Here is a 13,556-nt window from a genome sequence, read left to right as displayed (position 1 = left end):
GTCAGCAGTAATGACGAGTTATTGCGCACTTCCCGTAATGTCAGTGCGCTGAGTGCTTTTTAATAATAGATGAGGTTTATTGTTTTGTTATAATCTTCTGCTAAAGTGACTCATTCGTACTCCTGTGTCTTGCAGAAATTAGAGGAGTTTCTCTTCTGTTTGGAGGACGTGTCTCCTGAGGTGAGTGACGGCCTTCGATCTGCTGTGTTTACAGGAATCTGATGTTAAATGTGGGTTGTTAAAGTTCATTCAGATGTTAAACACTGTCATCATTTACATTTCTGTCTGTCCGTCACACAATGCCATCATTTGACTTCAGGATGTAACTTTATAAGTTGCTTGGGCTTCTTTTATGGTGCATTTGGTCATTTTTTGATTTTGACATCCCCTTTTTTATTCACGTTTGTAAGAAATAAAATTGTGTTCGGAATAACATTTATAATAATGTTATTTTATAATAATAATATTTTGTAATGTGCATTCAATGTGCTTTTTTTTCTAAATTTTCAGTTTAATTTTTTATAATTTTGCAATGTGCTTTTAACATTTTTTATATTATTATTTATGTTTTTATTATTTTTTTTATTTTACTATTTAGGTTTAATTAATGAAGTTTTCCCCTTGTTTTACTATTTTAGTTTTAGTTCAGTTTTAATGTTTTCAGTTGTTTTCCATCTAATATTTTAATATTATTTCAGCTTTATTTCAATTAAGAAAAATATTTGTAATATGTATATATATTTTTTATTATTATTTAAAATATTTGATTAGTTTTCATTAATTTAGTTGGATATTTTAGTACTATAAATTTAAATGAAAGTGAGATTGTCTTAGCAACAGGTTGAATTAATTTATTTTTCATTATTTTATGTCATTTAACATTTTATTATCATTATTTCAGGTATAATGCTTTTTATAGTTTTAATTTAATTTTAACTATAATATTCCTTAGTTAAAGCAGACTGGTCTCACAATCAGCATTAGAAAGCAACATGCTGGTTGATCACTTTTGCATAATACCTACAGCATTGCATTGTGAGAAATGGGAAAATCGAGCCTGTAATGGGGTTTGCATAAGCAGGGATTTTAATTAAAGCCACCCTGACCTCTCGCTCAATACTTGAACTTCAGCACCTGACAGTGTGAACAATGTTCAATCGATAAGCAGCCCATCAATCTATCTGTTCAATGCATCAAAAACATTTAGAAATTACAGTCCTTCTGAACCAGGAACCAGAACAACAGACCAAAGATGTTGATGAGGGCTTAGAGAAGTCACTGACACACATAGTACATAAATTCCAAATATTAATTTCAATAGGAAATATCTCACATAGGACAGAATTGTGTTTGCCAATCCATTGTTATAAGTCTGATATGGTCTGGCTTGCATATGGTTTGGCCAGGTCTGTAATTAACTTTAATAGATAAGGCAGACCCTGTGTCTGGACCAAGAAAAGCATTTGTTACAGCAGCAGAGAATTAACAATATAGTCACTAGTTTTTGGACTTTATAGTGGATCTTGTTTTATAGCAAAGTCTTGAATGATCAGATATCACCAGAAATGATTATCAGTGTAAAAATGATCTTAAATGCTCTTTATAGACAGCAGCTTGACTCACATTTGATTCCAATGCAGTTTGATGGATTGGTCCACATTGTTATTTTTGTATGTATTATAATTTATATTCATATTTTAAATATTTTGTATATATATTCCGTTTTAATTTTAATTTTATTATTCATTTTAACTAATAAAATTTTTAGTAATTTTGTTATGTGCTTTTAACATTTTTATTTGTTTTTAATATATTCTATTTAGGTTTCATTTATTTTTATTTCAGTTTTAGTTTGAGTAATTGTAGTGCTACAAATCAAGCTTATTTCAGTTAGTTGCCAAGGCAACATGTCTAATTTTGTTTTACATCTAATATTTGTATTTTATTTTATTTCAGCTTTATCTCAATTAACACTTTTTTTTTAGTTAATGATAAAACAGATGGGGCTGTAAGATGTTGTCTATGTAGGGAGCTTAGTAGGTTTTAGAACAGTTTTATCTTCTCCATTTCTTAAGCTTCTATAGTCATTATTATTTATATGCTAATATAGTTTTAAGCAATATTTTGAATGAGCTTTTTGTTTTCATTTTAGTAAAATTTTTAGTTATTTTGTTGTGCTTTTGACATTTTTACTAGTTTTTTATATTACTATTATTGTGATTAATTTATTTTTATCCTTTTTTGTTTTACTATTTTACTATCAGTTTATGTTTGTCATTGACTTATTTATTTATTTTTTCAGCTTTATTTAAATTAACAAAAATATTTTTAATTGTTGTCTAGATGTTTTCCAGGTAGGGAGCTCAATAGGTTTTAGAGTTTTATATTCTTCATCTTCTATAGTCATTATTATACTATTATAGTTTTTATTCATATTTTTTTTCTCTTTTTTTAATTGTTGGTAATTTTATGTGATTGTGACATTTTTATTATTATTATTATTTTAAATATTACTATTTAGGTTTAATTTATTTTTATATATATTTTTACATTTTACTATTTAGGTTTAGTTTAAGTTTTAATTTATTTCCAATTCACAATTTTAGTGTTTCAACAGGGCAACATTTCTAATTTCGTTTAGTTTGTTTTCATCTAATATTTATATTTGATTTGATTTTAACTTCATTGCATTTAACACAAAAATGTCTATAATAGTTTTGGTTTTAGTTCTAGTTAATGATAATAACGCAGATGGTGCCATGAGATGTTGTCTAGGTAGGGAACTTGGTATGCTTTAGGACACATCTTTGTCTTCTCCATTTCTTAAGCTCATATAGTCAGTGCTAGAGGACCAAATCTCTTCTTAAGTGCATTTGATATGATCAGAATTATACTGATCTTTCCTTTGTGAAGGATTTCTGTAGTATTATGCCTCTTATGATTATCACAAAGGTACAATTTTTGCAGTCTATATGCAGTCTGCGTCCTTTTAGACGCAATAAAGCGATCGCGGTGACCTTTAAAAACATTCGCCCAGCGTGATTTCCATTACGGCTCAATAACTGTATCGCGCAGGCCTTTCTGTTGAAGGCTGTTGTTCTCGAATGCGTCCCCGGAGACTCCAGCCTCATTCAGAAGTGTTTTAATTCGCCCGCAGTGTGAAGTTAGCGTCTATAAAAGGTGTTTCATTAGCTGGTGTGGGGGGTCTAAGAATAGACCGCAGACCTCATTAAAGCGACACGAGGCCGTTCCTGAGAGAACCGGGCGGCCGTGAGTCAGTCGACCACCTCAAGACACTCTCTGACTCTGAGCGCTGGAGAAACAGTGAATCACGCTTTGATGGAATTGGGACGGAGCCGACCGTGCGGACCTGTCCCACTTACCTGGCTGCTGCTAAACTGTTGGATGAAGTCATTAGCGCGGCGCGGTCGGTTCAGGACTCTGATGAGGGGAAGAGGAACTGACAGCCGTGCTCACGTCTGACCTCACAGTCGCTAACGGTTTAATGTCACCATTTATACTTCCCTGCTTTAAGATTATGGATAGTTTCACTGTTTTCAGTGACTAACCCAGTTAGCACACGCTTGTCTCAGAGATGCTTCATAAAGATCGTCTGGAAAGCATCAGTCTATTTTATCCCTCATTTTTGTGCACAAACCATACAAATCAGTGTTATTTTAGTTTTATTTAAATACTATTATAGTATTTATTAATATTTTGAATGAGCTTTTTTATACTTTTTATACTTTTCATTGTTAGTTTTACAAATTTTGTGCTTGTCATTTTTCTTAGGTTTTTTTCATATTTAGTTTTTAATATTTAGCTTTTTGAAATTAAAATGTAATTATTTTAGTACTTAAAATGATTTTGTCTATTAGTTGCAAAGACGACATTTATATTTTATCTAATATTTAATTTTTTCAGATTTAAATTAACAAACAAATATTTTATCACTTATTTTGTGCATAAACTATAGTATTATTCACTTTTCATTTATATTTTAGTTGAAGTGTTAATAAGTTTGTGCTTTTGTAATTTTTATTAGTGTTTTAATATTTCTTTTTACCTTTATTTATTATTATTATTATTAATATTAGTTTTAGTAATTTTAGCATTTCAACTTATTTTATTGCAGTTAGCTGCAAAAGCACCCTTTCTATTTTATTTATTTTTTTAAGTTTATATTATAATATTTATACTTTATTTCAGCTTTATTTAAATTAATAAAAAATATTTTTAATAGTTTTAGTTTGCTTGGTGCTTGTAAAATATAATTTGGAAAGCATCACAATCTATTTTATCCCTTATTTTGTATTTAGAGAGAGAGAGAGAGAGAGTATTTTATATATTTATAAATATTTTAAATTATTTAATTTTATGTGGGTTTGTCCTTTTAATTCGTTTTTTTTATTTCTATCTAGCTTTTTTGTTTTAGTTACTCCCATTTCATTTATTTGCAAAAGTAATTGTATTTTTATTTTATTTCAGTTTTATTTAAATTTAGCGCAAATCTTTTTGAATACATTTAGTTTTAGTTAACAATACAAATCATCTCTGAAATTCTTATTGGCCAATGGATGTTTGAGTTTTGTTTCCAATTTTGCTTTCAGAAATCCAGTTTGCTGTGTTCTAGCTTGATTTTCTTTCTACACCCTTAAAACACTTCCTATATTTTGGAAAATTTAAACTCAGTTTTAAGCTCTGTCAGAGCTTTCTCTAGCAAATAAACAAACCAGAAAGAACAGATTCACACACATTTAAAATCATAAATGCTGTGAAACATCTTCTAAATGTCGTTCTAACTGCCGTCTGTTTTCCAACCATGTATTTTAATGACACTGCCGATAAAAATAACATCTTCCAGATGAAAATGCACACATTTTGGTGCCGTATGTGCACTAACAACCATTATCAGCATATTGGCACTACACTTGAGCAGCTATAGATGTGTGTGAGCAGCAGGGTTTAATGGGTGTGTGTTTGTGTCTCAGGATCTGTGTGGAGAGACGACAGAGCTGACGGAGCGCTGTGAACTCATCAGTGATCGCCTGCATTACCTGGAAGAGCAGCTTCAGACCGCCATAGAGCAGCACGACAAGGACCTCACTCATATCCTTACAGAGCTCTGTGTGTCCGCATGTACTGTATATTAGATAATTCACTATTAATAGAGCTCATATTTAGTGGTAGGAGTTTGTTCAAATCACTAACCCTGAGTATTACAATGTAACTCGTTACTAAGTAATCAGATGTACAATTTTGACCTAGCGGACGATAAAACATTAAAGTATCCCATAACCCCAAAATCAAACCATAAGCGAGAAAATCAGATCATATGACTATTTTGACTTACACATAGAAACCCATAGCAACCACCCAGAACACCCAAGGAACCACCCTAAAGCACCCTAGCAACGCCCTAGCAACTACCCAGAACACTCCAGCACAGCAACGCCCTAGAAACCACCCAGAACATCTTAGCAGCACCCTAATAATGCAATTCCCAAAAAAACACCCAGAGTGCCTTAGCAACCACCCAGAACATCCTAGAAAGACGTTAGCAACCATCCAGATAACCCTAGCAATGCAACACCCTAGACACCACCCAGAGCGCCTTAGCAACCATCTAGAACATTCTAGTAACACCCTAGCAATGCCCTAGCTACCACCCAGAACACCCCATTATAGCAATGCCCTAGAAACCACCCAGAGCGCCTTAGTAACCACTCAGAATATCCTAACAATGCCCTAGCAACCACCCAGATCACCCTAGCAATACAAACCACCCAGAGCGCCTTAGCAACCATCCAGATCACCCTAGCAATGCAACACCCTAGAAACCACCCAGAACATCCTAGCAATGCCGTAACAAGCACCCAGAACACCCTAGCAACCACCCATATCACCCTAGTAACGCAATGCCCTAAAAACCACCCAGAACATCCTAGCAACCATCCAGATCACCCTAGCAATGCAACACACTAAAGACCGCTCAGAGCACCTTAGCAACCACCCAGAATATCCTAACAATGCCCTAGCAACCACCCAGACCACCCTAGTAACGCAACACCCTAAAAACCACCCAGAACACCCTAACTATGTCCTATCAACCACCCAGAGCACCTTAGCAACCACTCAGAACATCCTAGCTTCACAGTGGTGACTTTTGCCTGTCCACACGCCACACCTCAGAATATGTAGTTTTAGTCAGTTATTCTGAGCTCATTATGAGTGCGTCTCTAATGGAAGTCTTCAGGGTTTCCTCAGGTCGCTCTGATTGGCTGATAGGCTGGAATGAAATGATCTGTGTGCTCCGTTCTCATGTTCTCGGTTGGGCCTAATAAAAATCACTTATCAGTGCTTCATCATTCTGCTGTCACTTACAGCCACAGGAACACGTCTCTCACGCTCATTAGAGCCACTAATGTAACTTTAACCCTCTGAAAGAGCTGCTTCACGGAAGCCAGACAGGAATTAAGGATAAACCATTTCTTCCTTTCTTTTTGAGAGATATTGAATATGAGGGATGAGATTTGAGTTATTATAGAAACCCAGCGCTCAGCAAAGGTTGAAAGGAGGCGACAGACAGAGAAAAGGGAAATGGAGACAGACTAGTCGGCCCGTCACTCTGAAGTGAGATGAAAGCGGTAAGATGAAGGGAAAGGTTGTGACATAGTGCGCTGTTATCGCTCTGACATCTTCATATTTCTGGCCACCTGTGAGCCGAGCGAAGCCGAGCTTTTGCGTTGACTGAGAGGAAAGCGTATAGATGAGATTGATCTGAACATCCCATCTTGTTCTGCTTCATTTCATCCAACTTTGTTTGACTTTGTTGCTCTATAGCAGTAGTTCTCATGTGTTTTTGCTTCAGGATCAAGGTTTACATTAGACATCGAGGGGCACTAATTATTATTATTTCATGTCAGCCAGTAGTTTACTGCACATTCACAAAAATTGTGGCTCACCAATTGAGAACCAATGCTTTGTGTGCTATCTGTCATATACATGCGCGCGTGTGTGCGTGTGTGTGTGTGTGTGTGTGTGTGTGTGTAATTTTTTTTAAATAAGTATTAAATAATTTATATTTATTTGTAAAATGTATTTTAAATAATTTATCATTTATTGATAAATACATTATTATAATTAATTATTTTATTAAAATAATATATACGCACAGACATGTTATTTTTCTATTGTAATTATTTTGCATTATTAAATTATAATGAAATCTAATAATTTATATACACAATTTGTCTATACAAATATTTATTTAATTATTTGTAAAATGTATAGTTAATCATTTATATATTATAATTTATTCATTCTAATAATTTATTAATAATTGAATAATTATTTATGATATATAAAGTAGGAATATCCCACATTATTGCATTTTTTTAATAAAGATAATTATTTTAATAATGAATTATTTTTAATTATTAAATGATTTAACAAAATTTTATATTAACATTATTTATATATAAAAAATAAACACATTTTATAATTAAATTTTAAATCATTACATTATTGTTAAAATAAATTTGTTTTAAATTAAATTATTTGTATTTTAACTTTTTAGGCATCCCAGGCTTTTAATGGTAAATGAAAAACCACTGCTATGTGAATGAAGCACTGCATTAATCAACCACTTAATGAAAAATGCCATCATGCTAATGATTTGTTGGCTCCATAATGTCTCGCACTGTTGAAGACACAAATCAAACCTTGACAGAATATTATCTCAGAATCATATGCTCAGATATGCGAAATATAAATCAGCCAAACAATCTTACATAATCTTGTTCATTTGGGTGTTATGATGGAGTTTGATTAATCGGCTCGAGCAAATGAAGCCTCCTGCAGTGTCTTGTCTCATAGACTTTCATTATTTGTGCATGAGGTTTGGTTTTCATGTAACTTGAGGAACACACAGCGCTGGTTTGATTGCACTGGTTAAGCAGGAAGATGAGCAAATAAACACTAATAAGCTGAGGTTTGTGCCTGAGGAACTTCATTAGATCCGTCCATTCAGCCGGAGGGAGATCTTACCGATCCTCTTTCATAATTCATGAAGCGCTCTTTAACGGCTGCTTAATTATGAATGGGGACAATCTGGGGCCATTTGGAGAGCAAAACGTGCCCGTCAGGCCCCATCTGCCACAAGAGGCGTCCCTTTGATTCGCCACTTACACCGGACGCTCGGTCCCACTCGGACGACTTAAACAATCCAGCGCTGATGAGGGCAGAGCCCATTCTCATGAAACCTGCATAAATTATTTAGGCGAGATTGCTTGAACTGAACGCGGTCCGTCGGGGACATGAACCGAGCTTTTGAATTATGAAGGGTCGTTTGGGGGAGGAGACGACCGGCGTGATCGTATAATTGTGAAATCTATGTCAGGCGGTCAGGCCAAACATCATGAAATCTTTTTAAGATTTATGTAATGTGTGTAACTGAAGAATGAGGTGAACTGGGTCCAAAATTATCTTTCATACCACACCAGCTAATGGTGGGAGAATTGAAAAATAAAAATTATAAATTGTTTTATTATTATTATTAATAATAATGCATGGCTGGTAAAACTTTTATGTATATATATATATATATATATATTTATGTATATGTATGTGTATATATATATATATATATATATATATATATATATATATATATATATATATATATATATATATATATAAAATATATAATTTTTTTTTTAATTATATATTCCAAATAATTATATTTAAATCTTATTTTAAATTATTTCAATTTTTATCTTTATAAAAATCATGCATAATGCATGGCTTGTAATTAAAATTCATTTTTAATGAAATAATTGTATTAGTTTTTTAAAGAAATGTACTAAAATAAAATATACTATAACTATCATTTTAAAATAATTGTATTAAATTATAATAATAATAATATCTTTACAGAAATTGTATATACAAAAAAATAATAAACAGTGCCTTGTGAAAGTATTCATACCCCTTTATTTTGTTCACGTTTTATGTTGCTACCTTATGTTAAACTGCTTTAAATGACTTTTTTCCCACATCAATCTACACTCCATACACTATATTGACAAAGCAAAAACTGAATGGTCTCAACTTCGTAAATTTATTAAAACAATAAAATAAACTGAAATAAGTAACTAAATGTTTAGCTGAAGCACCTTTACAACCTTTGCTCATCAGCATTTGTCTCCTCATCTCTTCACCTCTCAAGCTCTGTCAGGTTGGATGGGGACAGACGCACATTTTCAGGTTTCTCCAGAAATATTTGATTGGGTTCAAGCTCAGGCTGTGGCTGGGCCACTCAAGAACATTCAGAGAGTTGTGTATAAGCCACTCTTGCTGTGTGCTTAGAGTCATTGTCCTGTTGGAAGGTGAACCTCCTGCCCGTCTGAGGTTCTGAACGCTCTGGACTGGGTTTTCATTAAGGCGGTCTCAATATTTTGGTGCATTGAGCTTTTCTTCTACTCTGACGAGTCCCTCAGTCCCTGTCGCTGAAAAACAGCCCCACAGCATGAGGCTGCTAGTAACAGCACACTTTACTTCTGGGATGGTACTCTGCAGGTGATGAGTAGAGCCTGGTTTGCTTCAAACATGATGCTTAGAATTGATGTTCATCACACCAGAGAATCTTGTTTCTCAGAGTCTGAGGACCCTTTAGGTGCTTTTTCCAAGTGTGTTTCCATGTGTCTTCACTGAGGAGAGGATTGAGTTTGGCCACACTGCCATAAAGAGGTTGCAGTGTTGTAGTGGTGTTTGTCCTTCTGTAGATTTCTCCTATCTCCACATATGATCATGGAGCTCAACTAGAGTGACCATCTAACCAAAGCCCGTCTCCATCAGTTGCTCAATTTGGCCAGGAGGCCAGCTCTAGGAAGAGTACTGGTTGTTTCAAATTTATTCCATTAAGGGTAACAGAGACTCCATGCTTCTGCGAACCTTCAATGAAGCAGAATTTTGGCTGAACTCTTCCCCAGATGTGTGACTTGATGCAATCCTGTCTCTGAGCTATACAGGCAGTTCTTTGGCTTGGTTTTTGCTCTGATATTATCAGCTGTTAGACCTTTTATTAAGATGCATGTGCTTTTCCAAATCATACCTATTCAATTCAATTAATACACTCGAAGTGTAGTTACATCTACAAGCAATATGAATGCTCTTGAGCTAAATTTCAACTGTCCCATATAATACTTATGCAATAGAATAATTTAAGTTTTTTATTTTTAATAAATTTGTAAAGTTTTGTTTTTTGCTTTACCATTATGGTGTATGGAGTGTAGATTGATGTGGATAAAAAGTCATTTAAAGCTACTTAACATTAGGCAGCAACATAACAAAACATGACAAAAAATTAAGGGGTATGAAAAGTTTTTAAAATTGCGATTTTTCTTAAGTGTATTTTTGTTTCTATTACAACTGAACCCTGAATTCTTAGGTATATTAACATATTTAAAAACAACAACAACAAAAATAGGCATCCCAGGTAAACTTCTGAAGTAAATACTGTTAGACCTGTGGCAGATTTAGTATTTAATTTGCAGACTGTTTTTGTCTTTGAATCGCTTGTGGGAGGGTCAGACTTTTGTTCTTACAGCTTGATTAAACTCATGTATTATGTTGTAGTTCTAATAAATAATAATAATAAGTTTCATTTATATAGCCCCTTTCCCAAGCTCAAGGATGCTTCACAATGACAAAAGCAAATAAACAATCATGTCTTACATGCAGTTGCATACCACAGTAATAATACAGAATAATAATCACAAAATAAAGCTGTCTGGCTAGTTACCGACTGATTTCTATTATTTGTGGATGTTGGTGTGTGAATGAGTAGAAAACATTTGGTGATATTTTCTTTAACTCTAATGGCCACTGTCCTTAGAGAAGGAGGTTCAGGAAGTGAAGGCTGCTCTTCAAGCGATGCTGTCACAGCTGGAGGAGGAGGAAGAGGAGGATGAAGACAAGTATTGTGATGTAGAAGAAGAACAGGTTGAAGATGAAGAGCTAGAAGAGGAGCATTACTTCAGTGACAGCTGGGAAATCTGAACAAACTCATGGTTTATATTTATATTGTATTCCCGGTGCCTGTGCAGGTCTGTTTTCATACTGTCATCTTGCACTGAGCTTTCGCACTTAAAGAGAATAGTTTATCTATTTTTGTTTCATTTACTTGCCCACATGTCATTTCAAAAGCACTGTACTGAACGTTTACTCTGTGCTGCATTTTAGTCTTTTGAAGGTTGACTACACAAATAAAATAAAATCTTGAAGACAAGATCAAATTTTCGTTTCATGCAAGTGAGAAAATAAAGTGTTTGGAACGGCATGTGGGTGAGTAAATACTGACAGAAATCATTTTTGGGTGAATTATTTCTTAATTAGGACCTCTAACCATGTGTATCTTGACAGGAGTTGCCTTAAAATATAAATCGTGTCAGTGTTGCCAACCACTATTTTATTTTTATTCTAATCAGTTAGTGTTTATTTATTTACTTACTATATTTTGCAGCTGTTTATTGCACATTGCTTATTTCATCACAAGTTATTTTAGTATATTTAAACTGCATGGCATCCTATTTATTTATTTAAATCGCTTTGATTATATCATTATTATTTCAGAAAAAAAGTATATACATAAAAAACTTTCTGGCACCAAACTTTTTTTTATAGATCTAAAGACCAATGAACGCCTAAAGCCTAAATCAGACGTAGTAAATGGAAACGTACCTGTCATTCACACTGTGAGCTCAGGATTGAAATGTAGCTTTTACGCCGTACGACTGAACTCTGAACAGTGTTTTCAAGTTCATGACAGAAGTTTGTGGTGCTTTGATCAAACCACTGTATTTCAGCCCTGCTGATGTTCTGTGAATTATAAGGGTTATGTAGCATTTAGTGCTATTTTTTAAATTGTCTCCTTATTTGAAGCAGCAACAGGTGCTTTTTTAAAGTCTTAATGTTTTACTGTTTTTGTCTTTGTTACCTGTGGATTTCACCTGTAAGCAAATGTCATTTGTTTGTACTAATCATATGAATGTATATTTGCATGTTCATCATCTGGTTTTACTCACCACTATTTTTTATCTTTTTTTCCCCCAGAATTTAAATTGTTAGTATTATACATGTTTTTAAATACATTAGATGCCCCTGTTTAAATGCCTTTTGTATTTTTTCCAACAAAACAAGTTTAGTTGTAATAATAATAAACACCACTCCAGTCCATCATGTCTTGAGAAAACAAAAACTGCATGTTTCTAAGAAGCAAATCCACCATTAAGATTATTGTTGTTTCTGGCTACAATACGAGTCCATAATAGCGAAGTCTATCTCCTGTTGTCTCTCACATGAAAATCCAGCCACATATTTGCGTAGAGCTGTTTTGTCTTGTAAACGCTGCTGTGCAGATTTCTCTTCTGATTCAGGCCAGACCACTTTAACACTGGAAGAAGCATTATTAAGTATTATGGACTTGTATTTTAGCAACGGTTTGAAGTTAGAAACATCTTGCCAGATTTGTGACTTATAAACACGCAGCTTTTGGCTTGACAAGATGTTAACTGATAGACGAGGTGTGGGTTACTTGTGATGTTTTTATCAGCTGTTTGGACTCTCATTCTGACGGCACCCATTCACTGCAGAGCATCCATTGGTGAACAAGTGATACAATGCTACATTTCTCCAAATCTGATGAAGAAACAAACTTCTCTACATCTTAGATGGCCTGAGGGTGAGCACATTTTCAGCAAATCCTAATTTTTGGGTGAACTATTCCTTTAACACTCCATCCCAAACCCTTGAGTTTGATCAGATGAGCGTCACGTCGTCACTCAACAATGAACACATCCAGCAGAATAATAGTGCAGGTTTATGAGCGGCACATGCATCAGCTCGAGGCGGATCACATGCTGCACCTGTAGCGTGGATGGGTACAATCTTGTCTCCTAATTGAATCTTTGTTTATGCCACGTTGCTGCTGCTCAGGTGGATTCGTTTAACCCTTCTCTATGGAAGCAGATCGGTTGGTGTGTTTGCGGTACACACAACATGTAGAGATGCTTCTTATTTTACATTTGTTCACTGAAGGAAAATTGACTGAATTAAATGTGAAATATGCTTGTAGCTTCATGTGAATAACAAATGTTGACGTGATTCTTATTTACTTAAAGGGATAGTTCACCCCAAAAGTTAAGTTCTGTCTGTATAGACCGCAATGCAACTGCAATGTTCCCAGACCCAGAAACGTAGTAAGGACATCAGTGGCTCAACTTCAATTTTGCGAAGCTACGAGAATACTTTTTGTGTGCAAATAAAACAAAAATAATTTATTTTACAATTCTTCTCTCCGAGTTACCGTCTTCCGTCATTTTGGAGAGTACTACGACGCATGTGCTTGCTTTCTCCTGAACGTAAGCAACACTGATTACGAAAGCACAAAAACTGAAGTTGAGCCACTGATGTGATGTCACATGGACCGTTGTACCGATGTCCTTACTACGTTTCTGGAGCTAGGAACATTTCAGTTGCGTTGCGGTCTATGGAGG

At 34.3% G+C, this 13,556-nt stretch overlaps 1 protein-coding gene across 2 annotated transcripts in view; it reads left to right on the top strand.

The window, feature by feature from the left end:
* The window catches only part of disc1 (DISC1 scaffold protein), a 57,233-nt gene extending 44,625 nt beyond the window's left edge, over positions 1-12,608 (top strand). For both annotated transcript variants that reach the window (XM_079439341.1, XM_079439342.1), the window contains exons 12-14: positions 136-180; positions 4,992-5,109; positions 10,889-12,608. In XM_079439341.1, coding sequence (XP_079295467.1) covers positions 136-180; positions 4,992-5,109; positions 10,889-11,061 — 336 coding nt within the window. In that variant the 3' untranslated portion in view covers positions 11,062-12,608. The remainder of the gene's footprint in view (positions 1-135; positions 181-4,991; positions 5,110-10,888) is intronic.
* Positions 12,609-13,556: the final 948 nt, after the last annotated feature.

This window comes from Barbus barbus (genome assembly GCF_936440315.1).
Source record: "Barbus barbus genome assembly, chromosome: 18".
Taxonomy (NCBI): domain Eukaryota; kingdom Metazoa; phylum Chordata; class Actinopteri; order Cypriniformes; family Cyprinidae; genus Barbus; species Barbus barbus.
This window is presented reverse-complemented; position numbering and strand designations above follow the sequence as displayed.